This window comes from Mastigoproctus giganteus, chromosome 5, assembly GCF_048544385.1.
Source record: "Mastigoproctus giganteus isolate SK-2022 chromosome 5, ASM4854438v1, whole genome shotgun sequence".
In the NCBI taxonomy this organism is placed as follows: domain Eukaryota; kingdom Metazoa; phylum Arthropoda; class Arachnida; order Uropygi; family Thelyphonidae; genus Mastigoproctus; species Mastigoproctus giganteus.
This window is the reverse complement of record NC_143579.1, coordinates 68,322,539-68,343,866: the sequence shown is the minus strand read 5'-3', so window position 1 is coordinate 68,343,866 and position 21,328 is coordinate 68,322,539. Positions and strand designations below refer to the sequence as shown.

General features: G+C 36.8%; 1 protein-coding gene across 2 annotated transcripts in view; it reads left to right on the top strand.

The window, feature by feature from the left end:
- Positions 1–21,328, top strand: part of LOC150085466 (nucleolar transcription factor 1-A-like) — a 451,866-nt gene that overhangs the window by 180,140 nt on the left and 250,398 nt on the right. For both annotated transcript variants that reach the window (XM_090374048.1, XM_090374049.1), the window contains exon 8: positions 18,134–18,244. In XM_090374048.1, the coding sequence (XP_090230174.1) occupies positions 18,134–18,244 (111 nt within the window). The remainder of the gene's footprint in view (positions 1–18,133; positions 18,245–21,328) is intronic.

Genomic DNA, 21,328 nt, shown 5'->3' with positions numbered 1-21,328 from the left:
ATTGATGATAAATAAAAATATTACTATATATTTATATAAAATAAGATTAAAGTTGACTTGTTTTAATCATACAACTTTGAATTTTCTTTTCAGAAAACCCGGTGTTCACACACAGAGAAACATATGTATTTGTACATTTATATTATTTTATTTTATTTTATATTTCTATATATATAAAATAAATTAAAAATTAAATATATTAAGCTGGATTATGCATCCAGGATATTACAGAAATCGTAGAAAAAACCGGCAACCATAATGAAATATAGACAAAAATGTTATTATCAGTGCATTAGGTAGGGAAGCTGAACTGTCAGGTGTAATTACCATGGAAGAATTGAGAAAACCTGTATGCCAAAAAACAAATTACCTGAAATAAAATGCAATTAACATAAGCATAATTAATGTAAGTACCTAAAGTGGGTCCTAGGACGGCTTTAGGTACTTACATTAACTACTTCTTCGAGGGGTTGGCAGCAAAAACTGTAGGAGCCACTGCAATAAGCCAGGTCTGTTTTTATAATGATGTACATGCTAAACTAGTAGTAGTAGTGGCATGTGATGCAAGAAAGCAGTGTATGAGCTTATGCAGCATCAGCCAAAAAAAAAATTCATACCATTCCCTCTAAATGTTTGTCCAGTTCCTCCTTGAATTTATTTTAACCTATCAACTTCCACAGTGACAGATGGAAGTTTGTTCCAGCAATTAACCACCCGCTGGCTAAAGGCAAATTTCCGCACATCTATTCTACATCTGTCTTTCCTTAATTTGAATTTATGTCCCCTTAGGTTTGTAATCTGAACAAATGGAAGAATCCCATCAGAATTCAGCATGCTCAACCCATTCAACCTTATACACCTCAGTCAGATCACTGCACAGGTGCCTAGTCTCCAGCCAATTGCAATTTGCAGAACTTAAGCCTCTCTTGGTAAGAGGATCCCTTCATTCCCCTCCCCAATCTTGTTACCCTTCTCTGTACATGCTCAAGCAAATCTACATCCTTCCTAAAATGAGGCCTCCAGACCTGTACGCAGTACTCAATGCATGGCCTGACCATTACCTTATACAGAGGGACAATCACCTCCTTTTCCCTGCTAGCAAAATTGCTATATACAGTCAGCCCTCGTATAGCACGATAGTTGCATTCCTAGAAACCCTTGTGCAATGCAAAATCGTGCGATATAAACAACAGGCCCTATGGGAAAAGTGGGGTTAGGTGCCGACCACCCAGGATTTGAACACACATTTGTAATCAAAACATTACCAAACACAATAAATAATCGTAATAAAATACTTACGCATTTTATTACGTAATAAAATATTGCTAATGCTTTTACTGCTATCGTAAGCAAACTTGTTTTTTGTTTGATTTTCTATGCAAACAGATGACAGGCATTCCATCTCTTCCAATTCTTTGTGTCTTAATCTAATGGATTTTAATTACACTTTGTGTTGTTCCTGCTATGAAAGTTGTTTTTATTTTCTCTGCATTCTTTCTAATTCTCGGCGTTGCCTCATTTAGGTCTGTAGCACGTGCAATATCACATGGTCTTTCATTTCACTCAAAGCGTTTCACAATTTCATATTTTTTTCTCTATCGACAGAGGCGGACTGGCCATAAGCCTTACCGGGGAAACCCTGGTGGGCTGGAGGCCGGTGTGATTTGGGCCATAAACGCTAGTATGAGGCCACTACAAATTTTCCCGGGTAAGAATTTTTGCCCCAGTCCGCATCTGTTTATCGATGTTGCTTTTCTTTTTCTCTCTGAATCTGCAGTGTCTTCACCAGGACGCTTCCTTTTCACATGTTTTAAGTATTTTACTCATTTTTAGGGAACAAAGCACAATTACAAAACGAGGAGGCACGCTTGATACACATAAACAAAGCTGCGCGTGTGTAGCAACTGAATAAACAACACCGTAAAAGCTGAGATACACTATTAACACCTCACATTTTACTAAAGCACATTTCTAGGGGTTACTACCATAAAACAATAAAAACAATTTCCAGTTGCGTTTCTGCTAGTGGAATCTGTTATAAACTGGTAGTAAACTCAATCTAATTGCATTTGCGATAATACCGATAGCTGGAATTGTGTTGGTTTTTACATTATTATGGTGAAATGTGTTTCCCCTTCACTGATATAAAAAAACAAATACCTTTTCAGAATCTTCTCTTCATTCCTATCGTGTTGCATTCAGTTGGGATGATTCCGCGTTCGACTGCCATTTCTTTAAATACAAAGGCGAATCGTGCATAAGCGAATTTGGTTCGTGTTATATACGACATTGTTCCCCTATTTATAAATCGTGTATGATCGAATTCGTGTAGTGTAAACACGTGTTATACGAGGACTGACTGTATTATTGACAAAACCCCATGACCTCCCCTGGCAGCCTGTTTGCATTGCTCAGAAAACTTCATATCTGACTGCACAATTACTCCTAGGTCTTCTTCATTTTCTACCACCTTAAGTGTAGTACCACACAGTTGTTACATTTCTCTGGGGTTACTTCTACCCATAGTACTTTGCATTTGTCAAGGTTAAACATCAGTTGCCACTTCTCAGCATATCTGCCCAAATTTTCTAGATCCTGCTGCAATAGCAAACTGCCATTACTGTCATTAACAACCCTGCCAACCTTTGTATCATCTTCAAACTTCGACTCTAAGCCTGATATACCTTCATCAGTATCATTGATAAATATACAAAACAACAGTGGACCCAACACCGAACCCTGCCAGACTCCAAGTTGGCAATATTCTGTGTTTGTCCTGCAGCTTTAAGGTCATATCTGTTAAATTTGCACAATCAGATAAAAAGTTGGGATCTTGCATTTGATTTTCAAGTTCTGTTGTGTCAGACTTCACTTCGTTTTTAAGAAATATGGGTATTTCTTTCTGAATGGCAAAAATGCGCTCCAGACATTTTCCGGCACTTAACCAGCGAATATACATTTCGCCCAAGAAATCGCGAAACTTACGGTGGTACAGAGATCTAAAACCTCCGCGTATAATATTGGTTACTTTTACAGCTAATTTCATGGCATTGACTTAATGTAGAGATTTTCCACAGAGTGCTTCTTGATGAATGATGCAATGAATGGTAGGGCAGTTAATATTATTTTGTTTCAATAGTCCACAAAACCCGATTCCGGTTCCCATTAGAGCTTTGGCCCCATCAATGACAATGCAGGAACATTTATCGAATCCTCCATGGTTTATAACAGAGTTTTGAACTGCTTTGAAAATATCAGTACCTTTAGTAGTCCCATGCAAAGATATAAGACTGAGCAGTTCTTCATAGTAAAGTCTTCCTGAATAGTTCGAACAAAAATTAAAAGTTGACTTACGTCTGCTTGATCAGTGCTTTCATCCAGACACAATGAAAAGTACCCACATTTTGCCATTGAATCACACAGCTTTTTTGAAACGTATTGATTCATGTGTTCTACATGTCTTGTGATGGTCTGATGAGATAATGCCACTGCTTCGAACTTCTCAGCTAATTTTGGCTCGTTAAATTGTTTTGCCATTTCAATTGCACATTTCTTCACAATCACAATGTGATTAAAAGGCTTTTTTGCTTTTGCTAACTCCAATGCTACTTTACGAAGCGGCAGGGTTAGAACTTTGTGCAGTGCTAAGTTTAGCAAAAAAACTCGTTTGATGCATCAGTTTCTTCTTATATTCCACAATAATGGTGCTTCTTGATTCCTCAATATACATCTCAAATCTTTTACTGTGTAATGTAATGTAGTGTCACATTATACTCTTTAGGCACTGACAAAACTTGCATGCAAACAAGACATTGACATTTATTCTTGTTGTTTGTAATCAAATAGTCTTATTCCTATTGGCTTTGATACACCCGCTTTTCTTCAATTTTTCTTTTCTTGTGAGACATGATTGTTCAACGATAAGTAGTAATTTATTAAGTAGAACCCCAGAGATAACACGGAAATCAATCGCAGTGCGTATCTAGTAATTTGGTGAGCCCCAGTGACACAACCTTGTTAAGTGGATGGACGACATGCAACCCACTCCGCAGCATGTGCATTGAAACGAGATATCTAGAATGGATGCAATGAAATGCACTTGAAGTCGTGCGTAGAAGCTAGGTTTGCACTCGCAAGTAGTGTTTTGCGATGAGAGTTTTATTTTATTTTTATTTTTTTTGTGTGTCAAATCCACAAATCAAATGCCTAACCCACAGGAGCGCTGCACAAAATCATTCCCCGGTCCACGGTTTGGACAACCATGTATTAGGCTATCCATATCAGAGATAGATTTATATATAACTAGTGGGTTAGTTGAGGTCACTACAAACCTGATGCTCCCAAGGAGTACCAAAATTAATTATAAAAAGTAATAATATATAAATAAGTACACACACACTGATGAAAAAAAGCCGTGAATTAGGGTTGAATTTGAAAGTGTCTGCAATTCTGCCCAGACACGATAGGAGGGAGTATATGATGAGAGCCTTGTCGATCAATTCGGCCCTGGAAATATTGTGCAAGGCTCAAGGGATAGAATTTTTTTCAGCCTGGACTGTACTTGTTAACAGGAGAGACTGCTTCTACAGGGATGGGATACACTTAAATAGAAAGGGTGCAAGAATATTTGCTGATGCTATCGAGGCAGTGTTAGGTGGGTTGGAAAACTGATAGTTTGGGGGGATACAAGGACTAATAGTTTAACAGTAGCTGCAGGCAGAGGTGAAGGTGATTCTTGCACAACTTCTATTAGAATAAGTAGCGACCTGTAGTGAGGGGTGTTGGGGGTTTCAGGAATGGATGGCAGTCATCGTGAAACAGGTGGGTATATGGGATGTGTTAGAGTAACTAAAAATAAGAATAGGTGCATGTATACCAATGCTAGAAGTATAGTAAATAAATTTGATGAATTTGAAGTGTTGGTCAAGACATCAAAGGCGGATATTGTTGGGATATCAGAGACGTGGTGTCACACAGATATAAGGAATGCCGAACTGGAATTTGGGGAGTACAATGTGTACAGTAAGGATAGACAGGATAGGAAGGGAGGAGGTGATATGCTGTTAATTAAGAAAAACATAAAATCAAAAGAAGTGCATCCTTTTGATATAGATGAACAGTGCACTGTTGAGTCAGTTTGGTGTGACATAAGCACTGCGAAAGCAAAAATAAGAGTAGGAATGTGTTTTAGGCCTAATGACTTGAATGAGTACAATGAACAATTGTACAGAGAAATAGAGTGGGCTAGAAATCGGAATGTCTTATAATGGGGGATTTTAACTTCCCAGATATTGACTGGAACTTGTGGGTTGGTCACTCACACACTAGTCAGACTTTTGTGGATTTATTGGATGATTGTTTTTTACAGCGGCATGTTCGAGAGGCAACCAGAGAAAGTAATACTCTTGATCTGGTTATCAGCAGTGATCATTCATGTATTAGGAATTTGCAGATAAAAGAACCACTAGGTGGCAGTGATCACAGTGTACTGATGTGGGATTTACTTACAGATTTAATTACCATCAGGGATAAAGGAAAGGGTTTTTGTTTCCGTAAAGGCGAGTACAGTGGTCTCCGACAGTTTTTAAATTCTGTACAGTGGGATCAACTGACGATGTTACCAACAGTAAATTCTAAGTGGGATGCATTCAAGGAATTAATCGTGGAAGCTACTGAAAGTTTCATACCTATTAAGAAATATTGTTCAAGGTTTAGGCCTAAATGGTTATCTAATGAACTAATGAGACTGGGATGCATATAAATTATCAAGCGACTCAGAAGCCTATAGCAGATATAAGTTAGTCTGTAATCAGGTCACAAAGGAGGTTCGGCAGGCGAAGGCAGATTACGAGAAATCCTTGGCAAAAGATGCTAAGAAAAACAGCAAGGATTTCTTTGCTTATATGAACTCTAAAAGGAAGGGGATGAATCAGATTGGTCCACTTGACATCGATGGTTCGACTGTTGATGATCCTGCTCAGATAGCAAACAAACTGAATGAGTATTTTGCATCTACATTCACACATGAGGAGTTATTAAGGTTTGAAAATGGCAGAAGGTTATCAGATTGTAGCAGGGTATTTAATGATTTTGTAATAACTGAGAGCAAAGTGGAGGAGAAATTGTTGTAGTTAAACATAAGAAAGGCACCTGGGGTGGATGGGATCTATCCAGTTATATTTACGGAGGCGGCAAAGCAACTAAGCAAACCCTTAGCCATAATTATGAGAGCGTCCTTGGACTCAGGGGAGGTTCCCACGGACTGGAGATGTGCAAATGTATCCCCAATTCACAAAGGGGGATCGAAGGGTGACACGAGTAATTACAGACCAGTTAGTTTAACTTCTGTTCCGGGTAAAATAATGGAGTCACTGGTTAAAGATGCATTGCAGGATCATCTAGACAAGACTGCAGCAATAATTCAGACACAGCATGAGTTTGTTAAGGGAAAGTCTTGTGTGACAAATTTGATAGGATATTATGATGTGGTTACTAAGGAACTGGATGCAAAAAATAATTTTGATATCATATATTTGGATTTCAGGAAAGCTTTTGACACTGTTGTGCATGGAAGACTATTGTACAAATCGGAGCAGAATGGTATTAAGGGTAAGTTGCTACAATGGATAAAAGGATGGTTAAGTGGGAGAAGACAGAGGGTGGTAATCAATGGGTGCTGCTCTTCGTTGACTAATGTTATTAGTGGAGTCCCACAGGGTTCGATGTTGGGTCCACTGTTGCTTTGTATATTTATCAGTGATATTGATGAAGGTATATCAGGCTTAGTGTCGAAGTTTGCAGATAATACAAAGGTTGGCAGGGTTGTTAATGACAGTAATGGCAGTGTGCTACTACAACAGGCTCTAGATAATTTGGGCAGATGGGTTAAGAAGTGGCAACTGAAGTTTAACCTTGACAAATGCAAAGTACTGCGTATGGGTAGAAGTAACCCCAGAGAAACGTACCAACTGTGTGGTACTACACTTAAGGTGGTAGAAAATGAAAAAGACCTGGGAGTAATTGTGCAGGCACATATGAAGTTTTCTGAGCAATGCAGACAGGCTGCCAGGGCAGGTCATGGGGTTTTGTCAATGATATATAGGAATTTTGCTAGCAGGGAAAAGGAGTTGATTATCCCTCTGTATAAGGCAATGGTCAGGCCACGCCTTGAGTACTGTGTACAGGTCTGGAGGCCTCATTTTAGGAAGGATGTAGATTTACTTGAGCGTGTGCAGAGAAGGGCAACAAGATTGGTGAGGGGAACGAAGGGATCCTCTTATCAAGAGAGGCTTAAGTTCTGCAAATTGCAGTGGCTGGAGACTAGGCACCTGCGCAGTGATCTGATTGAGGTGTATAAGGCCTTGAATGGGTTCAGCACGCTAAATTCTGATGGGATCCTTCCACTTGTTCAGATAATGGGCATAATCTATTCTACATTAAGATGTAGAATAGATGTCTATTCTATTCCGCACATCTATTCTACATTAAGATGTAGAATAGATGTGCGGAAATTTGCCTTTAGGTGGTTAATTGCTGGTACAAACTTCCATCTGTCGTTGTGGAAGTTGATAGGTTGAATAAATTTAAGGAGGAACTGGACAGGCATTTGGAGGGAATGGTGTGATTTTTTTTTTTTGGCTGATGCTGCATAAGCTCATACACTTGCTTTCTTGCATCACATGCCACTACTACTACTACTACACACACACACACACACACACACACATTGAACTTTTTTTGATTTTTAAGGATTTTGTAGATCTCAGTAGTTGGGGAACCACTGATTTAAAGTAAATTTAAAACACTGCTTTTGATATTTTAGAAATTTTGTGAATTTCTACTTTGGTAAATTACAAAATGGAACCATGCAATTATAACACTACGTGTGATTGGTACAGCTCTTCATTGCAAAATAGAAATGTGTGATATTTCTTTAAACTTATGTGGTTAGTTAGTGGTGGTAGTTAGTTAGTTCAGTAAGATGCCAAAGAACCAGAACATAAAATTTCAGAAGATATGTTTGCAAGACTTTCCATGTATTGTAAAATGTGGGAAAAGTTTCACTTTTGATTTGTCAGTGTGATATTTCAGTTTTAAGCAGTTGAGGAAACAGGATGTAATCAGATATTTTCCAACAAATGAGCATAACTATTGAATGCAATGCAATGCATAGAAAGAAATGCAGAGATAGCTGTTACATTTTCGTTGTGTGATGATAATGTCAAAACGTGCCAAGTGTTTATTTGCATCTTTTTTCATAGAATATAATCTTCCTCTGAATTGTGCTGATCATGCAGGTGTGTTGTTAAGAAATGTGCTTCCAAATAGTGAAATAGCGGGGGTGAAAAAAGTTTATGTAGAAAAACAAAAACAACCATTTTTAGTGATATTGCATGGATAGGGAAAGAAGAAGTATTGACGACTGTGTGAAATGGAGACATTTTCAATTGATAAGATGGCAATAAAGTGATCTCAGGCTATATCATATGTCATTAGGGTGACATTTTGTATTAAATAAATAAATAAAAGCATCAACTTGACAATAGCTTGTCCTCGGTACCACCATTGGAAGGTGACTTTGAATGGGACATCGTATTCTGAACAACCTAAAAGCATGTGAGATGCGTTCAAAAAAACTCTGCCAACGAGAGTTTTTTTTAACTCTTTTTTTGAAGGCATTAAAAGTTGGCACTAATAATATTAAGAGTAGGAGACCGGCAGAATCACTTAACAAGTACAGGTCACTGTTGAACAAAAGCCGAGAATTAGGGTTGAATTTGAAAGTGTCTGCAATTCTGCCCAGACACGATAGGAGGGAATATATGATGAGAGCCTTGTCGATCAATTCGGCCCTGGAAAGATTGTGCAAGGCTCAAGGGGTAGAATTTTTTTCAGCCTGGACTGTACTCGTTAACAGGAGAGATTGCTTCTACAGGGATGGGATACACTTAAATAGAAAGGGTGCAAGAATATTTGCTGATGCTATCGAGGCAGTGTTAGGTGGATCGGAAAACTGCTAGCTTGGGGGGAGACAAAGACCAATAGATTGACAGTAGCCACTGGCAGAGGTGAAAGAGATTCTTGCACTGCTTCTATTAGAATGAGCAGAAGCCTGAAAAACAAGATGCATGGTATTTCAGAGACTGCTGCGAGCCATTGCGGTACAAGTAAACACATGGGTTGTGTTAGGGTAGCTAAGAATAGAAACAGGTGCAGGTATACTTGTGTGTACACCAATGCTAGGAGTTTAGTAAATAAATTTGATGAATTTGAGGTATTGCTCGAAACATCAAAGGCAGATATTGTTGGGATATCAGAGACGTGGTGTCACACAGATATAAGGGATGCAGAACTGCAATTTGGGGAGTACAACGTCTACAGAAAGGATAGACAGGATAGGAAGGGGGGAGGGGTTATGCTATTAGTTAAGAAACACATAAAAACCAAGGAAGTGAAGCCAGTCGACATCGCCGGACAGTGCAGTGTTGAGTCAGTTTGGTGTGACATAAGCATTGGGAGATCAAAATTGAGAGTAGGAGTGTGCTATAGGCCTAATGACTCTGATGAGTATAATAAGGAACTGTACAGGGAAATATAGTGGGCCAGTAAATCAGAGAGTCTTATAATGGGAGATTTTAATTTCCGAGATATTGACTGGAATTTGGGGGCTGGTTACTCACACACTAGCAAGGCTTTTGTGGATTTATTGGATGATTGTTTTCTACATCAGCATGTTTGGGAGGCAACTAGAGGGAGTAATACTCTTGATTTGATTATCAGCAGTGATTCTTCATGCATTAAGAATCTGAAGATAAATGAACCACTAGGTGGCAGTGATCACAGTGTGCTGAAGTGGGATTTACTCAAAGAGGTAACTACCATTAGGGGTAAAGGGAAGGGTTATTGCTTCCGTAAAGGCGACTACGATGGACTGAGACAGTATTTAAATTCTATACAGTGGGACCAACTGATGATGTTACCAACAGCAAATTCAAAATGGGAAGCATTCAAAGAACTTATCTTGGAAGTTACTAGGCTTTACATACCAACTAAGAAATATTGTTCAAGGTTTAGGCCAAAATGGATGTCAGATGAACTAATGAGGCATATGGCAGAGAAGAAAAATGCATGGGATACTTACAAATTAACACATGACACAGAAGCCTATGATAGATACAAGTTAATATGCAACCAAGTTACAAAGGAGGTTAGGCAGGCGAAGGCAGATTACGAGAAATCCTTGGCAAGGGATGCAAAGAAAAACAGAAAAGAGTTCTTTACTTATGTAAACTCTAGAAGGAAGGGGATGAATCAGATTGGTCCACTTGATATTGATGGGTCAACTGTTGATGATCCTGCTCAGGTAGCTAACAAACTAAATGAATATTTTGCATCGACATTCACACATGAGGAGTTATTCAGCAAGGGGAATGCCAGAGGTGTATTCAACTCTAGCAGTAAGCTACAGAATCTTGAAATAACTGGGAGTAAAGTGGAGGAGAAACTGTTGAAGATAAACACAAGAAAGGCACCAGGGGTGGATGGAATCTATCCAGTTATATTAAAGGAGGCAGCAAAGGAAGTAAGCAAACCCTTAGCCATAATTATGAGAGCTTCCTTGGACTCAGGGGAGGTACCCATAGACTGGAAATGTGCAAATGTGACCCCAATTCACAAAGGAGGATCAAAGGCTGACACAAGTAATTATAGACCTGTGAGCTTAACTTCTGTTCCAGGAAAATTAATGGAGGCACTGGTTAAAGAAGCACTGCAGGATCATTTAGACAAGACTTCAGTTATAGCTGAGACACAGCATGGTTTTGTTAAGGGGAAGTCTTGCCTGACCAACTTGATTGGATACTATGATGCAGTTACAAAAGAACTGGATGCAGGGAATAACTTTGATATTATATACTTGGCTCTTAGAAAGGCTTTTGATACTGTTGCACATGGAAGACTGCTACACAAATTGGAGTAGTGTGACATTGGAGGCAAATTGCTGCTATGGATAAAGGGGTGGTTGAGGGGGAGAAGACAGAGAGTGGTAATCAATGGACACTGCTCATCGTGGACTAATGTTATTAGTGGAGTCCCTCAGGGCTCAGTGTTGGGTCCATTATTGTTTTCTGTATTTATAAATGATATTGATGATGGTATATCAAGCTTAATGTCCAAGTTTGCAGATGATACAAAGGTTGGCAGGGTTGTCAAGGACACTACTGACACTATGCTGCTGCAACAGGATCTGGAAAGGTTGAGCAGATGGGCTGAGAGGTGGCAAATGAAGTTTAACATTGACAAATGTAAAGTACTACACATGGGAAACAGCAACCCCAGAGCAACGTATCAACTCTGTGGTACTACACTGACAGTGGTAGAGAATGAAAGGGACTTGGAGGTGGTTGTGCAGGCAGATATGAAGTTCTCTGAGCAGTGCAGGTGGGCTGCAAGAGTAGCTCATGGAGTATTGTCAATGATATACAGGAATTTTTCCAGCAGGCATAAGGATGTGATTATTCCATTGTATAAGGCAATGGTCAGGCCACACCTAGAGTACTGTATACAGGTCTGGAGGCCTCATTTCAAGAAGGATGTAGAGCTGCTGGAATGAGTACAGAGAAGGGCAACAACATTAGTGAATGGAACAAAGGGGTGCTCTTACGAAGAAAGGCTTAAGTTTTGCAAATTACAGTGTCTGGAGACTAGGCACCAGCGAGGTGATCTGATAGAGGTGTATAAAGCCTTGAATGGTTTAAGCATGCTCAATGCTGATGGAATTCTTCCTCTAGCTCAGAAAAATCACCTGAGAGGGCATAAATTCAAATTGAGGAAAGACAGATGTAGGATAGACGTGCGGAAATTTGCCTTTAGCCAGCGGGTGGTCGGTTGGTGGAACAGACTTCCATCGCTTGTGGTGGAGGTTGATAGCCTAAATAAGTTTAAGGCTCAGCTGGACAGGTATTTTGAACGAACAGAGGGGTGAAGTGGAAGTGGGTTTTTTTTTTTTTTTTTTTTTTGGCTGATGCTGCATAAGCTTGCTTTCTTGCATCAAATGCTAATGCTAAAAGAGTATTAAAAGATGAGTAAATTGGAAAGTTACTGCTATACTATACAGAAAGAAGTGCTTTTTAGGAAAGATAGATTTAAAAATTTAAAATGGTGCAAGCCTCTGTATTAAAAAAGGATTTTGAAGAATGATTGCACATGTTATCTGTCTTTGGTTAAATGTGTAACTAGACTGATAGAACAGTGGCAACGTCTGACAAGTCTGTTTTAAAGAAGAGGTTACAAATGTTGAAAACAATATAAGCACTTTTTCAGAGTTAAAAAATTTAAGTACAAGTGATCCCTAAGGCTTGGAGCTGACTTATGTTCAAATCCTCTTCATGATCTGGAAGTTTTGAGAAAAGCCAAATTGTTGAATTCAAGAAAAATAACTGGTAAAAGCAATCCTAAACAAGCCAAGCAGGCCGATAATTCTAGGCATGTTGTCCTTGCTTGTGTAGAAAATCTGTTCATCTGTTTCTCTCTTTGGGCATTGAATAAAGTAGTTTGCTTGTTTCTGTTAACTGTTATGCCAATGTCTGAAAATCCTAAAATAGCTCTTTAGTCCAGTGTACATCACACCCAAAGTGAGGTCATCATTCCTAGTTATGTTGAAGAATATTATGTACAAATTTATTTCAAAATGTAAGAGCATTGTAGCTCAATTTTCGGACTCGTGGACCTTCACGCACTTGTGTGAATAGCATATTTTAAATTGGTTAACAGTAATAATCTTGGTGCGATGCACCTATTTTAAAATATAAGAGAGTGGATGTTGTTTTTAACTCGTTACTTCTTGTGAGCACGGTTTACGACTGAAATACCTGGTCATGTATTAAGAAGTTCAACCTTAGAATATTTTAATACAGTTTTAATTTAATATAGTTTTAACACAGTTTTAATTTAATATAGTTTTAACGCAGTTTGACAATTGTCTTCTCTTTCCGGTCTATCAGTGCTAATGGATTTAGTTTGGGGTAAGTTGATGTGCATCGGCTGCACTTGGCTCTTCCTTGGTGGCAGCTGGCAGACTGTGAATTGAAGACAAGTTTAGTTTTGTATATAACATCATATAATTCAACAATCCTTCAATAGGGATATGTGAGCAGTTTTAAAGATTTTATATTACATTAATCGGATCAGTTTGATGTGAGCATCTGGTCAAGATTTCCTACAATAAAGGTATGATATCGATCTTATATTCAAGCAAGAGTACAAATTTATTTTACCAACAGTTCCCAAATCTTCTACTTCCATTTTGGAAATTGATTACTATAGCAGACTAAATCAGAAGAATCATTCTGACTTAGGCATTCTACTGCCAAGGTCATGGAGAGAAGATTCTGTTCTTTTGCTCACTGAGGAAGTACTTTATGGCTGCATGTGACTACATGGTGCTTTGAAAAATTAAGTTCTTGTAAATGCTGAAGTAGTACAAATTTCATCAATTTGCAGTACACCATTTTCATCTTTGAAATTTTTTGGACAAGTTTTCAGTAGTTCTTGTTGTTAAAAGTTAAGTAAATAGATGAAGCTGTAGATATTTAGCAGCATCAGTTCTACCAGTTTTAGAGCGAGAACTTACCAGCTGTGTTTATGGAAGAAGAAAGAATTGATACAATGTTCCATAGTTGGGAAATGATAAATGCATAATGAATTCTGAAATATAAAAATTATACTGAGTCACGCTTGGCATTTAACAGTTCTTCATAGGAGCACCGTGTGTGAGAGAATATTCAGCCAAGTTAAAAGAGAAAAACAAAAACGCAGTTCATATCTTTTTTTGGTTTGGGAGTGCTGTACTGTATGGCTTCAGGATTACAGGAACTCTTCAGGAGCAGTTGTGCATGATTTGGAGAATCTTGGGGGCTACATGGGGATTACTTTCTATGACACCTTTAAGGGCCTTGCTTTCATCTCTTCTGTGGGTGCTCAATCTGCAGTACAACTGTCCAGTGTAATGTTCACTTATCAGGAGCTGAAAGCTAATGTAGTAAACATGATCTATCCGTGAGAAAGCACAAGATGGTATGTCTCTAAGCTTATTACTATATTTAACACCACTCATATACCACGTGAAATTAATGTTATAGAGTATTAAGCTATTCACCTAAACTACTATACATTAAGGCAGTGTTTCTCAATCTTTTTACTCTCGTGGCACATTTTCCAAAGAAGAAAAATTTCGCGGCACACCTACGTAGTCATAGAAGAAGAAATTTCTAAATTAAATAAATAGAACGAAAAATAATATTAACAATTTTTTTATTTATACTTATATTATATCTATATTATGCAAACAATTCTTAAAACCAAAATAAAATATAAAAATAATTAAATAAATAATTACAAAAAGAAAATATGTACGCCTTCAACAAAGCTTTAAAATATTCAAATATTTGATAGAGATCAAGAATTTTTATTTAAAAAATTATAGTCAATGTGAAATATGTGATTGGCGATGTTTTGTTATTTCTGCTATATCAGGTCTTATTTCAGACAGAGCAACTCGTAGGTCATCTTCTACATTTTCCAATCTTAATCGTTTTTTATTTTTCATTTTAGTGAGAGTTGAAAATCCTAACTCACATAAATAAGATGTAGAAAATTCGAGTAAAATATTTTGCTCTTTTAGATAACTTTGGATATTAATTTATTGCTCTTTTAGATAACTTTGGATATTAATTTATTGCTCTTTTAGATAACTTTGGATATTAATCTCTGACTGAAATCCAAAAAAGTATCCAAATGAAATTCCGTATGTTTGATTTTTAATGTTCGATTGGATGAAAGGGAAATCAGTTCTTCCTCTTCTTCAAGACAAAGATTCCAGTTTGATGTATCATTAATAAAAGGATTTCGAATCCAGTCATATTTTTCCGATTTAATAGATGGAAAATATGTTTTCATTGCCTTTTGAAGCAAATCTAAATGGTTTTTCACCACTGGTGCAAGAAAATTTCTCATCTGTTCAGGAATCTTAGGAAACATAGCTAAATTATTTTCATCAAGTTTATTCATCCACAAGCATCATTTTTTTATCAAAAGCAATTAACTTATCTGTTGATGTTAAGATATTTTCGTTTTGCCCTTGTAAACTAGTATTTAAAATATTAAGATGTGCAAATATATGTTCTATGTAAGCCAGTTTTGCACACCACAATTCATTCTTAAAACAATCATAAAATTTTTGTATTTTCATACGATTCTTTTGTTTTCCTGCTGTACTTATTTCATTTTTAAAAAATGTACAAAGTTCTGCTCGCAATTCAAATACACGGGCTAAAACCTTTCCTCTAGAAAGCCAACGAATATCATTATGTAGTAATAAACAATTGTAGTTAAATTCTATGCTGTCGCATATTTCTTTGAAAATTCGTGATTTTAAAGGTCTGCTTTTAATATAGTTAACAATTTTTATTACGTCATCTAGTACTAATGCTTAATTCTGTCGGGAGAGTTTTGCCTACTAAAGCTTCTCAGTGAATAGTGCAATATATAGAAATAAGATTTGAATTTTTTTGTTTTGCAAACGCCAAAAAACCTTTTTCAGGTTCGATCATTGATGCGGCACCATCTGTACAAATGTCTGTACAAAAATTCCATGATAACTTTGTCTTTTCGAAAATGTTATCTACACAATTAAATATTTTCCTTCCTGTCATTCTTCCTGGCAATTCTTGACAAAATAAAAATTGGTTCATAATTAAATCTCCGTTAATGAATCGAACAAATCCCATTAATTGTGCTTTCCCGCTGATATCTGTTGACTAATCTATTTGCGGAGCAAAAATTTGACCATCAAGTTTTTGTTGAACATTTTCTACTATATTTTCCGACATATCGATTATTCTTCGACTTATAGTATCGTTGGAAAGAGGAATTTTATTTATTTCAGCTTCTGTATCTTTGCCGAACGTACATTTCACCGTTATACGACAAGCAGGACCGATCAACGTTTCTCCAATCGAATGAGGTTTCCCTTTTTGTGCAATAAGTTGCGCTACTTCATAGGAGGCGATTTGTGCTTTGTCAGACACTTTTATTGTGTTTCCAATTTTTGTATTTGTTTGGCACTATTTTTCATTAATCGTTCAAAATACTTTTTGTCTTTAGACATCAAATTTTGATGAACTTTTTCCATATGGCGTTTTAGCTTGCTAGGAACCATTGCACTGTTTGCTTTTTTATGTCCACATACAACACATAAAGGTAAGGGGAAATTTATGTCCCCTGTCCACGTAAAATCAAAATTTAAGTAATCTTCATTATATTTTCTTGTACTAATTTTCGATCTTTTTGGCTAAGATTCATCGGCGCTGGTATTGTTCATATTGGTATTTATTCAAATAGTGTTGGCGCCTGAATGCAGACGCCCTGTATTCGGATATGTCATTTTCAATTCGTCATAAAAAGATCCTTCGTGTACTTTATTCTTATTAATGGTATTGTACGTACCATTAATAGTAATACTTATTAATGGTATTGTACGTATATTCGGACAATGATGTTAAAATAAAAACGACGCTAATTTTTTTTTTTTTTTTTTGATTTCGCGGCACACTTGGAAAATTTTGCGGCACACCCTTTGAGAAACACTGCATTAAGGTGATGTTTCAGGCATCTTACTGAAACATCACCATAATATGTAGTAGTTTAGGCGGATACCTTAATAAACTATATTATTAATTTCACATGGTATACGAGTGGAATTAAATATACAGTAGAGCGTCGAAAATCCAAATGAGCCAGAATTTATTTATTTATTTATTATTATTATTTTTTTTATGCTGGTGCCATAAAATAATTACAGTAAGTGCTGGTTATTGTGATCACATTTACGAATTGAATTTTTATTTTATTAAACAGCAATTCCAATAAGTGAAAATCGGAGGAATATTATCCACAGGCTATATAAATAAAGAAATAAAGCATGAATTTACACTTTTATTACCTAACCAATCAAAAAAATTAAATTATACATGAAAATAGGAAGAATATTATCCACAGGTTAGCAAAATAAAAATAAATTTACGCTTGCGTACATAGCTTAATTAATATACATACAGTACTAACTAAACGTAACACTTTGTAATGTTATTCAACACACTTTGTAATTGATATTTCTGTTCATTGACTTTTTTTTTTTTTTTGTTCTAAAATAGTACAAAAAGATAAGCGTATTACAAATAACATGATATGTGCCAGATATGGAGTAAAAGGTTTATGGTGTCTTCTTCCTCATCTTTTAAAAGGAAGCAGAAATTTTTAACAATCGAATCGAAGATCAAGATTTTCAACAGACTTTTAAAGGGAGAAAGCAGGTCTTCGTTAGCAAAATTTTACGAGTTTGAAAAGTTACACATAACAGACAAGTAATGGCTAAATTCCTACAGTGCAGTTATTATGGATTCTGGCAAAATGCAGAAGATATCAAGGCACTCCTGCAAAAGCATGAACCAGCCTGCTTTTGCTTACAAGAGACTAATCACTACCCTCATGAGCAGTCAGACTGTCAGTATTTACAACTAGAATAGTGGATGTTGCAATTCAGCTTACAGCGGGTTTTTATAGACCTCGAAGACCTTGTTGTGCAGTTGTTTCCACCTGTCTTACTACTTGGGGATTTTAATGGACATACTACCCTCTGGTGTAATGCTGATATCAGAGGAAGAGTCATAGAGTGTATGCTCACTTTTAAATGGAAGAAGGCCTGTGGAAGAAGCTTGGAAACACCAAGTTTCTTCCACATGCCTACCTATATGTTTTCTGCCATTGATCTTTCTGTCTGCTCCCCCCCCACCTTCTCTCTTCACTTATTTGGGAGGTGGCAGAGAACCTGTATGGCAGTGATCGCTTCCCCACGAAAACCTACTTAAATAGTGCTTATGAGCTCATCTCATGTTGTTATTTATATATTTCTTAATTTATCTTAAGTTTATTCATTTTTCAGCTATGACAGAAATATTTTACTTTTTTGTTTTTCTCATTTACCAGTTAATTTATGTTACACTGTGTTCGATTGGTTTTGTGTGCAGATATATGCGTATACATACATGTGTGATTTTCTTTTTGTTTTTCATCATAGCTGGACCGAAAAGAGTGTACTGAAAAAATTCGTAAGCAGTGGAATAGCTTGTCAGATGGAAAAAGAATTAAGTGGATAAGAAAAGCTTTACAGGAGCAAGAGCGTTATTCTGTAAGTTATTTAGTATTATTCTTAGAGATATGATCTCATTTAGCTGCACTATAAGGATCAAGCATATAAAGCTTTTTACATGCTATTTTTTCATTCTGGCATATCTAAAAAAAAGCACATTGCTTTTATGTTCAGTAAATAAGGTTCTGTTATTATGGATGGAGAAAGTAAGACTCTGCAATCATAAATGGTGTAGTATCTCCTACCATTATAACATAACAGACTGCATTGCAACATTAGTCTAGTTGTGATTTTAACAGCAGTATAGATATACAGTAAACCCTTACTTTAATGAACTTAAAAAATATCAAGGACACATGGGTATTCTTAACAAAAAAGAATCTAGTTCTGCAAATTGCAGCACCTGGGAACTAGTCAACTGTTAGGGGACCTGATTGAAGTGTTTAAGACTTTAAATGGATTGAGTAAACTAAATGCATTATCCTTACTCTTTCTCAGATAACACACATATATGGAAATATAAATTTAAAATGAAAAAGGATGGTTTTAGGATAGATGTGTAAAATTTACTTTCAGCCAGAGAATGATTGTTGGAACAAACTTCCATCTGGTGTCGTTTGTGGAAGTGAGTAGTTATGAAGAAATTTAAAAAAGGATTAGACATAATTTTGATGGGATGTACAGATGAGTGTTTTTTTTTTTTTTTTTTCTTTTTTTTGGCTAATGCTGTGCTGTAAGCTTGCTTTCTTGCATTATTTTCCACTACTAATACTAATTAGACATACTTCACTTGAGGAGACCGTAGTCCTAAAACATCACCTAAGCCAAATACTTTCTGCATATAAAACATTATTCACAGATAAAATTAGAATTGAGAATTATAATTGCAAAGTGCAAACAGATATAAAATAATAAAACATTGGAAGTAATAATCTAATCCAACACTTTGCCACAAGTAACATTTATTTAAGATGGTCTCTTGTAAGAGATCTTGGCCACTGAGCCTCCGTTGCAGGGAATGACACCACGCCATCCATTGTTGAAGAGGTTACCACCAAGGAGATTGGTCTCTATATAATACTGTTTTAACAAATCTGTAAAAACATTGAATTTCCTTTGGGAATCAAAAAGAATACTTGCCTTATATACACAGAAAATTAAGTTTTCCTCTCTAGACCGGCATTTCCCAAGCTGGGGTCCACGGATCGCTGGGGGTCGGTAGACCAGTTACAGGGGCTCCGTGAAACGGATCCTCTGGAACTGGTCAGCTTATTCGTTCTATGTATAGCAAATTGATGATAAATAAAGTATTATTATATATTTATGTAAAAATAAAGTTGTTGCTTTAAATATAAAACTTTGAATTTTCTTTTCAGAAAACCCAGTGTTCATGCATAGAAACACACACATATATACTGTATCTTGGGATCCGCAAAATTTTTCTGATTTTTGAAGGGGTCTGTAAACTTTTTTTAGATTTTTGAAAGGGTTCGTAGATCTCAATAGTTTGGGAACCACTACTCTAGACTATCTTGTAAATCCACAAGAAGGCCACAATGGAGCATAATGTTGGGAGCAGCCTCAGAATCTCCACACTCATAGAGTTCGGGCTCAGCCAGACCAGACTGGCTAACCATGTCTGGTCAAGAGGAAACAGGCTTGAAGTCTAAGCTGAAATTATGGCCTCCACCACGGTCAACTGTGGATCAACAACAGTTGAAACTTAGTGTCTTGGAAAGGGTGCCACCAGTGGTTTTACACATCTGCACTATAAGTGCACTTGTGAAGGAATACAATACTCTGTAAAAACCAGAAAATGGGCTGTGTTGTATGTGTAAAGTATTATGTTGGACTCTGTTGTGTTCTGACTTTTGGCCACGTGACCCCCTGGTGGAACCCCACATTGCCTGTACACACCACTAGGAGGTAAGCCAGGGTGCCCAATATTCTCTGGCTGGTCTACACTAGAGTTGTCCGAGCTTCCAAGATGGAGACAAAAAAAAAAAAAAAAAAAAAAAAAAAAAAAAGAAAGAAAGAAAAAAAAAAGTGTGGAGTACAGGGTGTACACAAGGGAGGGGGGATAGAATAGAGTGATATAGGTGAAGACATCCTCCTGGTTGACAGTGGAGCATTTGCTCCACCAGGTGAAAAGGGGAAACCACAGAGAGGAAACATAGCAAGGATGCTAGGTGTAGTCACCATTGGCGTTTGGTGGGTTTAAACCATGGACTCCTACGTAGTCCAAGGGCTTTGTTAGTAACATCCCACCTTGGGATACAGGGTCAGCAAGAGTGTCCTAGACTGTATTAACAAGGGTAGCAAACTCTTGTTATTAGTTAATCTTGTTATTAATTAGGGTAGGATGTCGGGGTTAGCATGGGCTTAGTCCAGATAGTTCCAGGAGAGATCAATTCCAGTAAGGAGGAAGCCCAAGGGTAGCCCAGGAGGAAGCCCATTCAGTTCTGGTGTAGGATAGTTCCAGTAGGTATGGCCAATTCCGATGTAAGATGAGTCCGGTAGGTGTGGTCAATTCCGGTGTAGGACAAGTCTGGTAGGTGTGGTCAATTCAAGTGTGAGATAATCCAGGAGGTGAAGACCCCAGTATTGAAAATCACAGTACAGTCAGTTTTGCTATAACACGGTATGTGTGTTCCTAAAAATCTCCGCGTTATGGTATTTCGCACATTTAAAAAAACAGGGCTTATGGGAAAGATAGGGGTAGAGCACCCAAAAAAAATTTTCAGTCTGGTAGGTAAAATACTAAATATATTATGCCTTGTGCATTTAATCTTTAAATACAGTGAAATACTAAAAAAAAGTTAGAAACCCTATAAAATTGTGAACACAACTTTAAAAATCTTAAATTTCTAATAAATAATAAATATTTCAGTAAATATAACACTGTAATATATACATACTATTGATATTTTTGTTCGCTGATTTTTTTTTATTATTATTTTTTTTTTATTGTAAAATTTAAAACAGTAAAAAAGATAAGCAATTAATAACGGTGAACACAGCATGCATAAATTGCACAAGTGAGATACAGAGTATCAAGTTTATGAAGCTTAAAAAATTGGAATGAAGAGAAAATTCTGAAAATTTATTTGATTATTATGTGAT